Here is a 15,451-nt window from a genome sequence, read left to right on the forward strand (position 1 = left end):
ATTTCAAGTCTTGTCAACTATTTACTTGCATGTGAAGGAACAAACAAATAACCTTGACATGAAAGAATGTGTACAGTTGAAAGGATCTCGTATTGAATTGTGATCAAGCAATTACAGATCCTCTTGTGATTTTACCGCCTTCAAATGAACTAATTGTTCAGTCCAGTTCAAAGCTTATCAATATTATTATTAGCTAAGCTACAAACCTACTTGGAAAAGCAGAATGCTGTAAGCCCAGAGTCTCCAATAGGGAAAATAGCCCAATGAGGAAAGGAAAATAAAATATTTTAAGAAGAGTAACAACATTAAAATAAATATCTCCTATATAAACTATAAAAACTTTAACAAAACAAGACGAAGAGAAATAAGATAGAAGTGTGCCCTCGAGTGTACTCTCAAGCAAGAGAACTCTAACCCAAGACACAAAGACCATGGTACAGAGGCTATGGCACTATCAAGACTAGAGAATAATGGTTTGAGTTTGGAGTGTCCTTCTCTTAGAAGAGCTGCTTACCATAGCTAAAGAGTCTCTTCTAGCTATACCAAGAGGCAAGTGGCCACTGAAAAATTAGTGCAGTAACTCCTTGAGCTAAGAAGAATTGTTTGGTAATCTGTTGTGAGGTGTTTGAGGACAGAGGAGAATATGTAAAGAATAGGCCAGACTATTCAGTGTGGATATGTGTAGGCAAAGGGAAAATGAACCGTAGCCAGAGAGAAGGATCCAGTGTAGTACCATCTGGCCAGTCAAAAGACCTAACTCTCGCGATAGTATCTCAATGGGTGGCTGGTGCCATCAGCAGATAAACACAACAATCACATCTGGTTTAAAGAACTCATAAGAGGCTGAGGTAGAAGATAGATCCTGTTCATCAGGAAAATATTTGAGTGACAAAACATATATGATCAATTTACAAAGACCTCTAGCCATACAAGGAGGACTAGGAAGAAACAGGTAATGGCTACTGAGAAATAGCAGGTCGTCGTATCGGCCCCATTAGACCTTCCTACCATAACTGACCCATATAGGGGGGCCGTATCGGCCCCTTTAGACCTTCCTACCATAACCGACCCATATAGGGGGATAGACATAGCTTTTGCGCTAAGCCATGATCACAGATTGAACTTTTTACCTAGTGAATAATCCTTGAAACTAATCCCACCGAAGCCCCAGCTAAGAGATAATTAGAATCTCAACCACAAGAAATTACGGTATACTGTATATTAGGATTCTTCTAGGTTTACTCTTGACATTGCCAATTAGTGTCCTAACAGTTGAAGCAAACTGAGGTTTATTCACAAAGTAAAATGCATACCTTATAAGCCTACTCGAGCATTTTAGTTTATCCCATAAATTCATAATCTTTATTGGGCATCATCATATATCACCAGATGTGTAGTGTTTTGCAGGGGTCATTTATTAATGTTCCAACAACAGTTTGTGGACCTGTTTATATGCATAAAAATAATCTCCTATAGACAATGGGATGCATTCCATTTTGCCAAGAGAATGGACAGTAAACCACTGTGAAAGTTGCAATTTCTTATGGTTAACAAGAAAAAATATTAAGCCAGGAATGTCTGGAGAGAATATTTAGACAGTAAAGCAGATGAGGCTGACAAAGCTAAGAATTCAGGAAGTGGCTATGGTGCAAGAATTGTTCATAGAATTATTGATATCTCATCTGGCGCAAATAAGCAGCAGCATATGCCTATCAAAAAGAGAGATGGTTCTGTTATAGCAACAGAAGATGACGAAAACTACGTTGGATGGAACACATTTTAGTGAGGTTATGAATAGGACATATGAAAGGAATCTTTGGATTGATATTCCTGAAGCCGATGAAGGCTTTGATGTGCCCATGAATGAATTCAGTGTGTTTGAAGTCAAAGCTATCCTAAAAAAAAACTAAAGAGATGGAAAGCCCCGAGATACGGTGGAATAACTGCCGAGATGATACTGGACAAAAATGAAGGGACTCCCAGACTACTTAAAAAGATTATTTTGTAGAATGTGGCATGAGGCAAAAGCTGATGAACAGAAGTTAGGAGTCTTGGTGAAAATAGGAAAAAAAAGGAGACCTGACCATTGCATGCAATAATTACAGAGGCATAACACTTAGGTCAGTTATGAAAATTATAGTATGATTATTCTAAAGAGACCGGAGAGAAAGATTGATGAAAAGCCGAGAGATTAACAAGCAGGACTTAGAAAAGGTAGAAGTTGCACTGACCAAATTTTCATTTGGAGATATGATGTACAGCAATGCGTAGAATATAGAAGAAAAAGCCTTTGATAGTGTGCACCGGCCAATTTTGCGGAGAGTCCTGCATTATTATTGAATTCCTCTTGAATATGTAAATTTGATTGTTCATGAGCATAGCAAATTCAAAGTTAATGTTAATGGAGACTTATCAAGAGAGTTTCCAGTGAAAAGTGGAGTACTCCAAGGGAATGTGTTGTCACCTATGTTGTTTATCCTCCTCATGGATTTTGTAATACGTAGAACAGTCAGAGATAGTACAGAAGGATTGGACTGGATTGGTGATAGGAATTTAGCAGACCTAGAGTATGCTGATGATGCTGTCATGGTTAGTAGAACACCACAGGATTTGCAATGCTTGCTTACCAGAATGCATGAAATATCACACTAGGTTGGGCTAAAGATAGATAGAAGAAAGAGAGATGATGAGCACGGACTATGTAATGTAAGATGGAAGGAGAAAGGATTAATGAGGTAGAATCATTTAAGTATTTAGGAACTACTGTATGATCTCCAATACAGGGTCTTTAGAATTAGAGTTTAGTAAAAGACTGAAAAAAGCAGATGAGACAAGGGCTAGGTTAAAAAAAAATTGGAAATCAAATCACCTGAAATTACATATAAAAATCAGACTATATATCAGTTTAGTGAGATTGGTGTTACTCTATGGACAAGAGTCATGGTATGACAATGAAACAATCTCCAATAGATTTGAGAACAAAACCCTCAGAAGGATATTGGGAGTTAAATGGCAGGATAAGATTACAAATGAGACTATAAGAGAGTACTCAAGTGCCATATGTGGACAAGATAATGATGCGGGGTAGATGGAGATGGTTTGGGCACGCTTTTCGTACTCCCTCAAGAGAGATTAGTTCACCAAACGTTCAGCTGTGCTCCACAAGGCACTAGAAGAATTGGAAGACCCGGGCCTACATGGCCGAGAATTATGAAGCGCAAAGTAGAAGATGATGAATGGAGAAGTATTGAATTCAAAGCTCAAGATAGAGATGACTGGTGTTATCTAATCGAGGACCTTTGCATCAATAGGTGTAGGAGATGAGGCTGATGATGTATTTATAACAAAAGATTTGGCTTTCCATGGGAATACCTTAAGATAGCCTTGTCAATTTGATAGATCTGAAAAAGTGAATAGTTTACAGATATTAAATTTTTGACTCCTTTACTCATGCAGTTTAAAATGCATGGGCATATCTACTCCTAATCAAGAAGCACATGAGATTTAGTCATCCTGAGGGTTGTTGACTGGGGATCAAGACAACGCATCTGGGACACAAAGCAACTTACCAGCATGCCACACAGCTGTGGAAAGAGTGAGATCTTCTCCTTGAGATGCTAGAAATGGGGGTTTTTGATGGCATCCAGCATATAACTGTTCAGAATAGGTATGAGGGGCCAATAATCTGTCATTAGAGTAAAGTACTGTAGGCAAGCTAGATATAGCTTACACTTTGACATTGCTCAGACAACAGATAGCATCTCCAGCTCGATCGTGGGGTAGCATGTCTCTGCATAGGTGAGAAACTGAAAACGACACTGAACTAGACACGGGTGTCTATTACCAAGGTCCTGCAGGAAAGCATATCCAATGCTGTTGAGGCATCTTCATGCCTTCTGTCTGAAGAACAACGGGTAGGTCTGTGTCGAAATTGGCGAGACCTGGTGGACTGGTGAGGGATAACTTGACATGTTGAAATTCTTCAGCATGGTCATAGGTCTAGATAAATGTTCTCTTGGGAATCATCAGGGAGCGTAGAGGTTAAGCTTTAATGGTGATGTCAGGCATAAACTCCGCTAACTTGTTAACCAATCCCATAAATGATCCGAGGTCTGTCAGGTTAGCACAGGGTTCGGAAATCCTTGATGCACAGACTTTCTACTGACTAGCTGAGATACCGTCTCCTGAGAGCTTGTAACCACAGAAGTTCATGGAGGAGGGCAATTACCACAAATTGGTCCTTGTTGAGCGTGATCTCGAACTTGAGGCACCTGGTGAGCACTTCATGGATTCGATGAGGGCGAGTAATGAACCGGCTCTATTGCTCCCTTGACCAACATCTGGTCGACTAGCTCCAGAAGAGCCTATCGTTTCCCCGCGTCTGTGTACTGAGCCACTAAGGCTAGGGGAGAGTCTGAGAGAGGTGGTTTCTTCAAAAAGGGGATCTTGTAACCTTCCTTGACGACTGAGAGGGACCAGGTGTCCACCCCTCTCCTTTTCCAAGACTGCCAAAAACGAGACAGTCTTGCCCCTACTGGTGTCTGGAGGACCTCCATCTCATTTTTTGGACCGGGGCCTAAACGCACCCCTGCTGGTCCTTGGCCCAGACTCTTGTCTTCTCCCCCTAAAATCCGCTCTCGAGGAGATCCTGCCCCGAAAGGGCTGTTGAAACTTCTTCTCCTCCTTCTTCAGAGGAGCAGGAGCAACAGGTAAGGTCTTTCTAGCCGACCGAGACAAAAGGTCCTGAGTAGCCTTCTGAGCCAGAGAAAGGGAGATATCTCTGACCAGAGCTTCAGGAAAAAGATGACGTGAAAAAGGGGCGTAAAGTAGCTCCGACTTCTGGGCAACAGTCACAGAACTAAAGGTGAAGGAGCACAAAAGGGCCCTCTTCTTTAAGACCCCTGCTGAGAAAAGGGAAGTCAATTCATTAGCTCCATCCCTTAGAGCTTTGTCCATGCAGGACATGATACTCGTCAGGTCCTTCGTGTCCTCCAGGAGTTCAGACTTCCTGGCCAGAGTCCCGAGAGACCAGTCCAGGAAGCTGAAAACCTCGAAAACCCTGAAAATTCCCTTGACGAGGTGATCAAGCTCCGACATGGACCACATAACCTTGGCAGACTTTAAAGCATGCCTTCTTGCCGAGTCCACAAGAGCCGAGAAGTCACCTTCGGAGGAGGCAGGCACTCCTAACCCCAAAGGTTCTCCTGTCTCCTACCACATACCGGCCTTGGAAGCGAGCCGAGACGGTGGAAAAGAAAAGGGTCTTGACAGCTTGTCTCCGTTCCTTCATCCAATCATCCACTTTAGCGAGAGCTTTCCTGGCCGAAATTGAAAGTTTCATTTTGATGAAGGCCGAAGACTTAGTAGCTTTCTTCCTGGTAAATTGAGACTGAGGAGAACGAGGGGCTGAAGGTTGAAATTCCTCCCCATAAAGTTCCAAAAGAGAGCGAGAAAGAACCTTGTAATCACTAGAAGAGTCGGCAGGTTTTTCTTCCCCTTCCGAAATATCTTCGAGGTCCTGCTCAAGGATAACATCCCGAAGAGTTGGGCTGCCAGCAGTCTGGCAGCGAGAGCTGTTTGAATCCTGGCGCCGAGCGCCGCTAACATCCAGTCGGCGAGAAGCGGTATCGTCACGATGACGAGAAGCGGTATCGTCACGATGACGAGAAACGGAAGCGTCCTGAAGATGCAGGTTGCCTTCGCCTTGAAAATGCAGACTGCATTCATCCTGTTTCCTAAGAAACGAGGCAGTAACGTCCTGGCGTTTCGAAAGAGAAACGGAATCATCACGGCGCCGAGAACGAGAGGCAGTATCGTCCTGGTGCCGGGAGAGGGGGGAAGGAAATTCCTGGCAGCGTGCCGATGAAGAGGGTGTGTGTTGTCGTACGGCCGACGAAGTGCGCAGAGGTTTCTTGGGTGAGATACTAAAATCTCTCTTAGAAGAAGATCTCTTAACAGGCAAAGAGACGTCCTTACGTCTGACGGACTGAGAAGGGTGGCTGAAAGCTTTAACTAACGATGAAAGTTGTTCCTGCATAACCACCATGAAAGCTTTAGCAACCTCCGCTGGCTCTCGCGGTGCTGAAGACGGCAGTTGTTGTACGGCTTGACTGGGAGCACTGGCAGAAGAAGTAGGGAGTCTAGCAGGATTAACTGGGCTAAGGACTCTGTTTCGCCCTTTTAACAGGAACAACATCGAAATCGTCTTCCGAAAGATCAGGGTCTCGGCTACTCGAACCGGGAGAGGGAGAGCGAGACTGCACGTCCCGGTTCCACCCTCTCTTCATTGGTCTTGATTCGTAACGCCAATTACGTCTGGGAGAACGATCAGGCGAAGACACAAACGTATCCGACACGCCTTTCCTACGGCGGTAAGAGCAGCCTGGGAGATCGCAAAGGACTGTCTGAGGCGACGACTGACCGAGGATTAGCACCTCTCACCCCCTTTCGGCTTTCGACGTACCTTCTCCCTTGGTCCTGGGAGCTTGGTAGAGGTCTAGACCTAGGGGTATGACAGATTCGATCAGTCGCCACCTCCACTGCACTTTCACAAGCACTAATTTCACCTACCCCCTTACCTTTAAAGGCCTCCAACTGTGCTTTAATGGCCTCCAATTCAGCAGCTAATTTAGCATACCCAGGGTCATCCATAGGCACAGATCCTGTAGAAGGGGCAGGAGTCGCTACATTTGGGGAAGGAATACCTTCCAAAGGGGTTACAAGCAAAGGGTCAATAGATAAATCTAAGCTAGGCTCACTAGCAGACTTTGACTTTGATTTAGCTCTTCTAACTCTATCAATCTCAAGTTTGCGCAAATAGCGCTTCATAGCTAACCAATTACCATCACTTAAAACCTCGCATTCCTTGCACTTATCAGCTAAAGCATATTCAAACCCCCTGCAACCCATACAGATAGTGTGAGGGTCAACCGAAACTTTCGGCAACCTCACTTTGCAAATATTATTCGCACAAACACTATAATGAATTTTCTCACTCATGATAATAAAGGAAAAAAGACAAAAAAAAAAAAACAACACGATTTCCAAATCCCAACACAGTGTACTTCACCAAAAACAAAGTCCAAAAAGGCGATGAAGGGAAAGCGATCCGAAAAAACTCTGAAAGGCGGACCAACGATGTTGTCGATCCGGCCGGCAGAGATAATCTGAGGAACAGAAAACGGGAATGATTCCAAGTACCACCCTGTAAGGGTTGTTAACTATCTAACTACACAACCACCACAAGGCGGTTGCCGCGATTTTCGATTAAATTCTGGCGCAGTCGGAGACTCAGCTATATATATATAACTGCCAGGTAAGTTCTATTCATAAAAACACTTTTTGTGGTGGTTGGTTATAGCCAGATTGGCGCCAGCGCACATGCTACATTTCCATCTGCACCTTGTAATATATTCTCACACCTGTTTAAATAAACTGTCAGTTGTTGGTCTCACTGTCCTTATAACTGGTAACCCCGGAGTGACAGTAGCATCAGCGGTTTTTTTTTTTTTTGCCATTAACGGATTCACTACGGCCGTGCTACCTTCTTTTACTCCGTTACCTTAGGCGTGAGCTTCGGCCTTTGGTTATCCCACACCTTGGTGCGTTTGTAAGGCAGTAGGATGAGCTTATCCGACATGTCAACTTCTCACCTCTTCGCTGACTCGTCGACTGACCACAATGGCGTATTCAACCCGCCCATCACGCCCAACGGCCTCGCCTTCTACGCCGCCTGATGTCTTGAGGGGGGAGTACTTGTAAGGTCATCGCTCTCTCAGTCGTTCAGCATTCTCATAGAATTTTCCATTTCATTTGAATTCTCCTTTCACCACACTGTGGCTAATTGTATATATTTGTTCCGCTCCCTCAGAGCTACAATTTCATGTATTTCTCATTACATTGCAGTATTTCATTAACTTGTATTTCGAGTATTTGTACATGTGAAGAAACACACTTTTTGTGGTGGTTGGTTCTAGCCAGATTGGCGCCAGCACGCATGCTACATTTTCGTCCTCACCTTGTAATATATTCTCGCACCTGTTTGAATAAACCGTCAGTTGTTGGTGATAGCTCGTCTCACTGTCCTTATAATACATACAATAATAATAACCATGATAATACTGGTACGACTTTTTGTGTACTGTAACTACACAATTATGTGTCATCTGCCATTTGAGGGGTTTGGATGAGCCTCCCTTGGCACAGACCGCTAACAGATAGTGCACTATTGACGCTACCTTTCCGCAGCTTTTAAGTCTCAGACTCAAGTTTGATGTGGATCTCTCTAATCAGACAAAGGAAACACTCGAGTTTCTGAATACTCAAAGCTCCGCAGAAGAAAACTCACTGAAGGCAAGTAGAATTTTGAAGCTTCCTCCACTACTTCTGTCACACCTTAGACTTTTTATGTTCACTCTGGCACCTTTCAAAGTCCACTTCCCACTGATGCTGACGAGGCTAACCTAGTCCCACTGGTACCTGCCGAAACATTACCGAATCTACCCGCCACAATTTCAGGGCAGGAACTGGCAAACATGGAGGTAGCAGCTATGTCAGCTATACAACCTTGCTCGTGGATAGACCACTGTTCTAGAGCACTCTCATTTTGCATTATCACAAGACCTCAAAAATGAGCATGTGCTGCAGGAATCGTTCAAGAAGCTTTCAAGATCTGGTGCTAAAGCCATTGAGTACCTCCTTCATTGGAATGTCTTCCTTCGGGGAAATTGTGTTAAGAGGCCCAACGCTGTCCTAGCCAGATGCTCTATACAGCCGTTCCCTCTAGACACTTTGATCCTTAGAAACTCTGACCTAGTCAAGCCTCCTTCCCTTTTTCTGTCCTCGGATGTGGCTAAGGCGGTTGAAAAGGTAGAGCGGCTTGGTCAAAGTCCTATGGTAAGCAGATCAGCAGCACCAAGATTGTCCACTCCTTAGAAACAACCTACGAACTCGTCTTTTAGGCCAGCCTCCCCAACAGAGATTAATAATCCCTCCTATGGATGCACAACAACCTGGGAGGCAGAATTCTAGACCCACCTTTCGTAGGAGAGGATATCCCTCCGGTCGAAAAGGGCGAGGTGGTTGATGTTCATGCTAAGGAGGGCATGTCCCCCCAGCTTACCACCAGTTTGGATATACTTACAATGCTCTTGGCAAAGGTGGCAGGACTTAGGGGCTGACCCTTTGATGATAGAAGTCCTTCGTTCACGGTACTAGATCCCCTTCCTAGACAACCCCCTCCTCTGGCCATGAATCTGATCAAACCATACTATTCAAAAGGATTGGCAAAAGACCTACTCTTGTCAGAGGAAGTCTCCAAGCTGCTAAGCAAAGAAGCAGTGGAGGAAGTCTTAGACAACTTTCCAGGCTTCCTCAGATTACTGTTAGAGAAACTGATGGCAGGTTTGAGACCCATCATAGACTCTCCCTCTTAAACTTCTTTTTTTAGACAAGGTTCAAGATGGAGGCCCCAACCTCCATTCTGCAAGCCATCAGGAAGAACAACTACCTTCTGACCATAAACTTGAAAGACTCTTATTTTTAGGTCCCCATCCATCCTGCCTTAGGAAGTACCTAAGGTTTCTATTTTGAGACAAGGTCTTCACCAAAGTCTTTGTCCTTGTCACAGCCTGGGTGCATGCCATGGGCATCAGGTTCATGAGATACTTAGACAACTGGCTTCTTTTAGCAAAATCCTGAGCTCTACTGCTGAAACCCAGAGATCTGTACTGCTGGATCAGAGCAAGAAGTTAGGGATCCAACTAAACCTGGAGAAGTCCAGCCTTGTCCGTCAACAGTCCACCAGGTACCTAAAGGTTAAAGATTAAAGGTGTCTGGTTTCAGTTCCAGTACCATCAGAATAGATGCTCACCAGAACGTCAGCCAGGCAAGCCCAAACCCCCACTGTGGTACCCTACCACAGCAGTAGCCTCCCCAGTAAACAGCTTAAACTCACGGTCCTGGGCGGGGATCGATCTCATGCCATGCGAATGGTAGGCAAACACGTTACCACTGTACTAGCCAGGAGCCATGGACATGTACTTAGTTCAAGCCTAAGCCTTCCTTCAGCAGACAGAATAGCAAGGTTCAAGACATTGATCAAAACCTTTCTGAAAGGGAACCTCCTGCCTGCAATGACTTGGTAAAAGTTGCTGGGCCATCTCAACGCGTTAGAGAAACTCATCCCTCTGGCGAGGTTGCATCTGCGATTGGTATAGTGGGCTCTAAAGAACCAGTTGTTGCAAGCTTCAGACCATCCTGCAACCCTGCTGCAAGTACCTCAGGAGATGATAACGGACATCCCATGGTGGCTGGACAAGGAGAACCTGTTAGTGGGAACCCCACTTCCGGCTCCTCCTCCACAACTCATGCTACTCACAGATGCATCTCCCCAGGGGTAGGGTGGGGTGCTGACTTGGGGAATTAGCAAATCTCGGGCCTATGGTCAGAAGAGGACAAGACCTTCCACAAACTTCCTGGAAATGAAAGCAGTGCAACTAGCATTACTCCATTTTTCTAAGACTCTGAAAAGTCACTCTGTGGTGTTGAGTTGAAATAACTCCACAGTGGTGACATATATCTCCAAACAAGAAGGCACAGTCTCTCTCCTGCTATGCAATCTAGTAGTAGAGATAATCAAGTGGACACAGTCCCAGGCGATCTCTCTCTCAGCGAGGTTTGTCTCAGAGAAAAGGAACTTCACTGCAGACCATCTGAGCCGTCGAGTGACGACAGGCGGTTCAGAATGGTCTTTGCTTTCTCTATCAGCAAAGAAACTTGTGACTTTGTGGGGTTTCCCATCTCTGCATATGTTCCCCACCAACCTGAATCACAAACTCCTGGTGTATTGCTCTTCAGTCCCAGTCTAAGCTGCTGTGATGGAAGACGCATTTCAACACCCATGAGACGGTCTAGACTTCTACGCCTTCCTACCGTTCTGTGCAATTTGTCAGACATTGAACAGAATCAGAACATCCAAGGGAGTCAGCAGTTGAGTGGTATTCAGACCTACTGGAACTCCCAGAATGGCCAAACCTGCTATTCCAACCCCACATAAGAAAATTCCACAATGCAGTACATTGCCTGTCCCATCACAACTGCAGACTTTCCAGCATCTCCTCCGAAAAACAAGCTTTTCAAGACCAACAGCGAAGCAGCTTTCTGGATATCTCCGAAAGTCTTCTGCAGAAGTTCACCAGGGACAAGTGGAAAATCTTCTGATTGGTGTAGTAGGGGAATATTTCTCCTCCCAAAAAGTCACTATTTCCCTGATTGCAGACTTTTTAGTGTTCATGAGGAACAAGAAGGCCCTTTCAGACACTGTGGTCAAAGGCTACCACTCGGCCTTGAGTCAAGTATTCAAATTGAAAGGCGTGGACCTCTCCTGACTCTTGGGAACTCTCAGCCTTGATTAGGGTTTCGAGTAGTCTTGCCCTCCTTCAGACCTAAAACCCCCTTCCTGGGTTGTGACTAAGGTCCTACTAGCCTTGAAAACAGCCCTGTACGAACCTATGAATAAAGCCTTAGACAAAAACTTCACCTTAAAGACAGTCTTCCGCCTTGCCTTAGCTTCAGCCAAGAGAATGAGTGAATTACATGGTGTACCTCATCTTATGTCAAATTCCAAAGGGTGGAGAGAACTATCTTTGTCCTTTGTTCCAGAATTTGTGGCCATAACCCAAAATCCAGTTGATAACGATCTCAGACTTGACTTTTACGATCTCGTCTCTCAAAGAGGTAATTGATGACCAGGGTGACATGTTACTACTGTATGTCCTGTAAGACTGGTGCTATACATCTTGAGAGAATCAATATCTTAGGGAAAAATCTCCAATTTGTTTGTGAGCACTAGCCGCTCCAAAAAGAAAGTTTCCAGAAACACTTTCTTTCTGGTTCAGATAAACTATCATGAGAGCCTATAAATCCTCAGAGGAAGCATCTCCTAGGCACCCCCTCAAGTACATGACATGCGTGGGTTTGCCACAACCTTAGTGTTCCGCAAAAACCACTCTGTAGCACAAATTCTATAAGCGGGAGTTTGAAAGAGACAAACCACTTTTACGAACCATTATCTTAAAGGTTGCACATACAGATCTTTAGACACCTACCTTTTCTATAGGCCCTATTGTTGCTCCACAACAAATAGTCTAGCCTTAAGCTCCTATGGGACAAGATTGTGATCTAATCCTAGGCATCTGTTATTCCCTGCATTATAAGTGTGCATAATGAGCATAAAGGCAGATAGCAATCTTGATCAGACTTTAAGCCTTCACTTGGATCCACCAAAATACATGTAAGAATACCTTGTTTTTGTGTATTGGGTGATATATTCAATGCTATATTAAAATTTATTAATAATATGCAACACGATGTTCATATCACTTCACCCTGGCAAAGCTCCCTTCTTCTTTACGAGCACTGTTAACAAATAATTCACTTTGTTTACTTACTATTATTAAATTAATTGTACCTACAGAGAGAATGGCACACTTAATACCTTCACCGAGCTAGGAAAATTGCAAATTATATAAAATTTGTAGTATGTTTAGTACAGTACTCCAACCATTAAACTGGCTGGTTATAAGGTAAAACAGCAGAATCAAAAGCAGTTATCATTTTCAAATTCTCAGCACATAAATGGATATTGATACCGGTCTTATTTGTCCAGGCTGAACTACTTCATTTGTAATGGTAATCAGGTTGTGCCCATTCACAACAGTGAACATCATTTAAAACTAGGTTAGTGTAATCAATATTATAATATCCACTTAGGAGGAAATCTAGGAAACATGAAATTCTGTAACCACTGCTAGTAGTGATTCAAGCCAATATAAGCAAATTTATGGCCTTAACTCATGAAATAAAATTCTGATGATTAAACTTTTTATATTTCTGTATGAACGCATCAGTTTTGTAACATACTCTTTACAAAATTCTAATTAACAAATGCATTACTTGAATCATTGTAAAATTATTTGTAATTACAGTACTGTAAGGGTAACTTGGCAAAGCTTAAAAAATGACTATTCCATATTGAATATCAACTCCTCCTACGCCTATTGACAACTAATGTATATACAGTCCAAATATATCCCAACTAAACAAGAACCGTACTACACTATTAAAACAGCATTTTCTCTTAAACTCAATGCTCAACAAGAAAAACCCTGGTTGCTATCAACCGACTCAGTCTAATTAGGGATCAGCAATCAATGCTATCAGAGGAAAGAATGTTGGGACTTGGTGGACAAACTGGCCAAAATAGCATTACGAAACTCCCATTTTATGCAAATGGCTAATGTTGATAACTGCCCAATATTCTTATCTTTTAACAATAATACTTGAAATGGCTTCTTACCTGGGGAGATAAACAATTGTTTGTTGCCAAGAACAAGTTGTGGACCCATCTCTGGCCCCTCTTCTCTTGTCTTAAGGTATAACGTGCCTCCTCTTCTAAGGTCTCATGCAAGGCAGCTACTTCCCTCATGCTCGGTGGAACACGGATCTGTTGGGAAATTATTCTTTAAAATTAACTCCTCCATTATGTCTCATAAATAGAACTGGTTTCATAGCATCTAAACTAATTAGTCATATCTAATACCTTGCTTTTTCATACTATATAGATAAGATTTTCCTCCTACTGACGAGATAGGTTGAAACGGCCATTGGTATGAATGTGAAGTCGAAGCAAATCAATCGACACTTACTGCTGTGATGTTAATACTTACCAACCTATCTATTTAGTCAAGAGAAAATTAATAGAAGTTTAAAAAACGGATTTTGAGCGCGGCGAAAAATCTATTTTTGGGCGAGATAGCCATGTCGTCCTGATGGAAGGTTCCTTCAGTAGCCAGTACTTCTAGGGTATAGTACATACCCTAGTAAAAAAACTATGGTGTATAGTTGTGCAGTAAATTCATATATACCCTTAGTTAGCTAGTGAAGGACGACATGGCTTGAGCCCAAAAAACATATAATTGCATAAAAAGAAACCATCTTTATGATTATAATAAAGTAGTTGTCTTTCTTACTTTCAGATGAAGCTCTCAAGAGTAAATTGATAAAGGAATGGTTTAGCAGCAATAAAAAAAAAAATATTAAAAATTGACAAGTTATATCACTTGACCTTCATCTTTCCGTATACCGGCATATCAAGACAAAATAGTTCAGTTCTAAAACCATGTTTTTTACCCTTGATTATAAAATTGTAATATTCTAGATTTTATGGGGCTTTATTTCAATCTTAATACTGTATTTGGGGGAATGCAGAGGTTGATCTAGGAATATTTCTTTTTTTTTTTTCAAGATATAACTTGCTCCCATGGATCACGAGTAGAGATAACTCTTGGCTTCATAATTTTATTTTCCGCTCATATATAGGATTTTTATTTCGATATTTAAAGTTTGAATAAAAGAAAACAATCATTCCAGGACTTTAACACTTCATGGTGTTTCTATTTCAGGTTAAGATCCCTTGATTCCTGGATATTTTTCAGTTATTCCCTTATCATAGACTTTTTTTTTAATGTTGCAATATACATAGTATGTAATTATTGTAAGAATTTTCTTACTTCCCTCTATAGTCTCAGTCGCACATGTATAATATAGTATAGTTACCCCCTGATATCTCCAAATATCTCGTTTTTTATTTAGTAACATTCCTCTTTTCTGTCCAATAAGATATGGGTAAACTGTTGTAGAGTTACTTTTGATAATAAACAATTTATATATATATATATATATATATATATATATATATATATATATATATATATATATATATATATATATATATATATATATATATATATATATATGTGTGTGTGTGTGTGTGTGTGTGTGCGTCTTCGTGACGTCAAGACGGTAGAGATCAGAGAGATGACATACGCATGTGTATGCTGGTTCTTTTACGATATTCCCTGAGCAGTGTACTTTAGATAAATTAAGTACCCTGATTTTTGTTATAATCTAAATATCGCTAAGTTATAATCATTTTATTTTCGTCTCTAATAAAAGACAAGTTTGTTAGTCTAGGCAATATAGGCTACTTAGTCCACTGCACACGACCCTTTCTGAATACCGGAGTCATATTGGTCACACTTACCAGTTGCAGGGAGGCATTCCCTGAGCAAGTCTCACTTACATTCCCAAAAAATCTTCCATAATCAATACACCTAGATTACATTTTCTTCAAACAGTTAATTGTTAAGTTACCTTTCTCCACTTAGTATCAATAGATTATTAGATGAACAGCTACAACCAAAACTCTATGGATATCCTTTTAACAATATCAAATAATTTAGCATGATAAAAACCAGTTTAATCAAACAGTTAACCAATTTATTTAAATTTTAGGTAAATAAATATCCAAGTTCTGATTTACTGGCCTAAAGAACCCTAGTAAGTTTACAAGAAAAAAAAAAAGATATAACAAACCGGTGGTTCATTGAAG

The 15,451-nt window shown here is 41.9% G+C and overlaps 1 protein-coding gene across 1 annotated transcript in view; it reads right to left on the bottom strand.

The window, feature by feature from the left end:
- Nucleotides 1–15,451, bottom strand: part of LOC137623287 (beta-alanyl-bioamine nonribosomal peptide synthetase ebony-like) — a 98,530-nt gene that overhangs the window by 13,979 nt on the left and 69,100 nt on the right. The window contains 2 exon segments of the mRNA XM_068354065.1: nt 13,358–13,504; nt 15,436–15,451. The exon segment at nt 15,436–15,451 is cut by the window's right edge and continues 203 nt beyond it. Of these exon segments, the coding sequence (XP_068210166.1) occupies nt 13,358–13,504; nt 15,436–15,451 (163 nt within the window).

This window comes from Palaemon carinicauda, chromosome 30 (genome assembly GCF_036898095.1).
Source record: "Palaemon carinicauda isolate YSFRI2023 chromosome 30, ASM3689809v2, whole genome shotgun sequence".
Taxonomy (NCBI): Eukaryota; Metazoa; Arthropoda; class Malacostraca; order Decapoda; family Palaemonidae; genus Palaemon; species Palaemon carinicauda.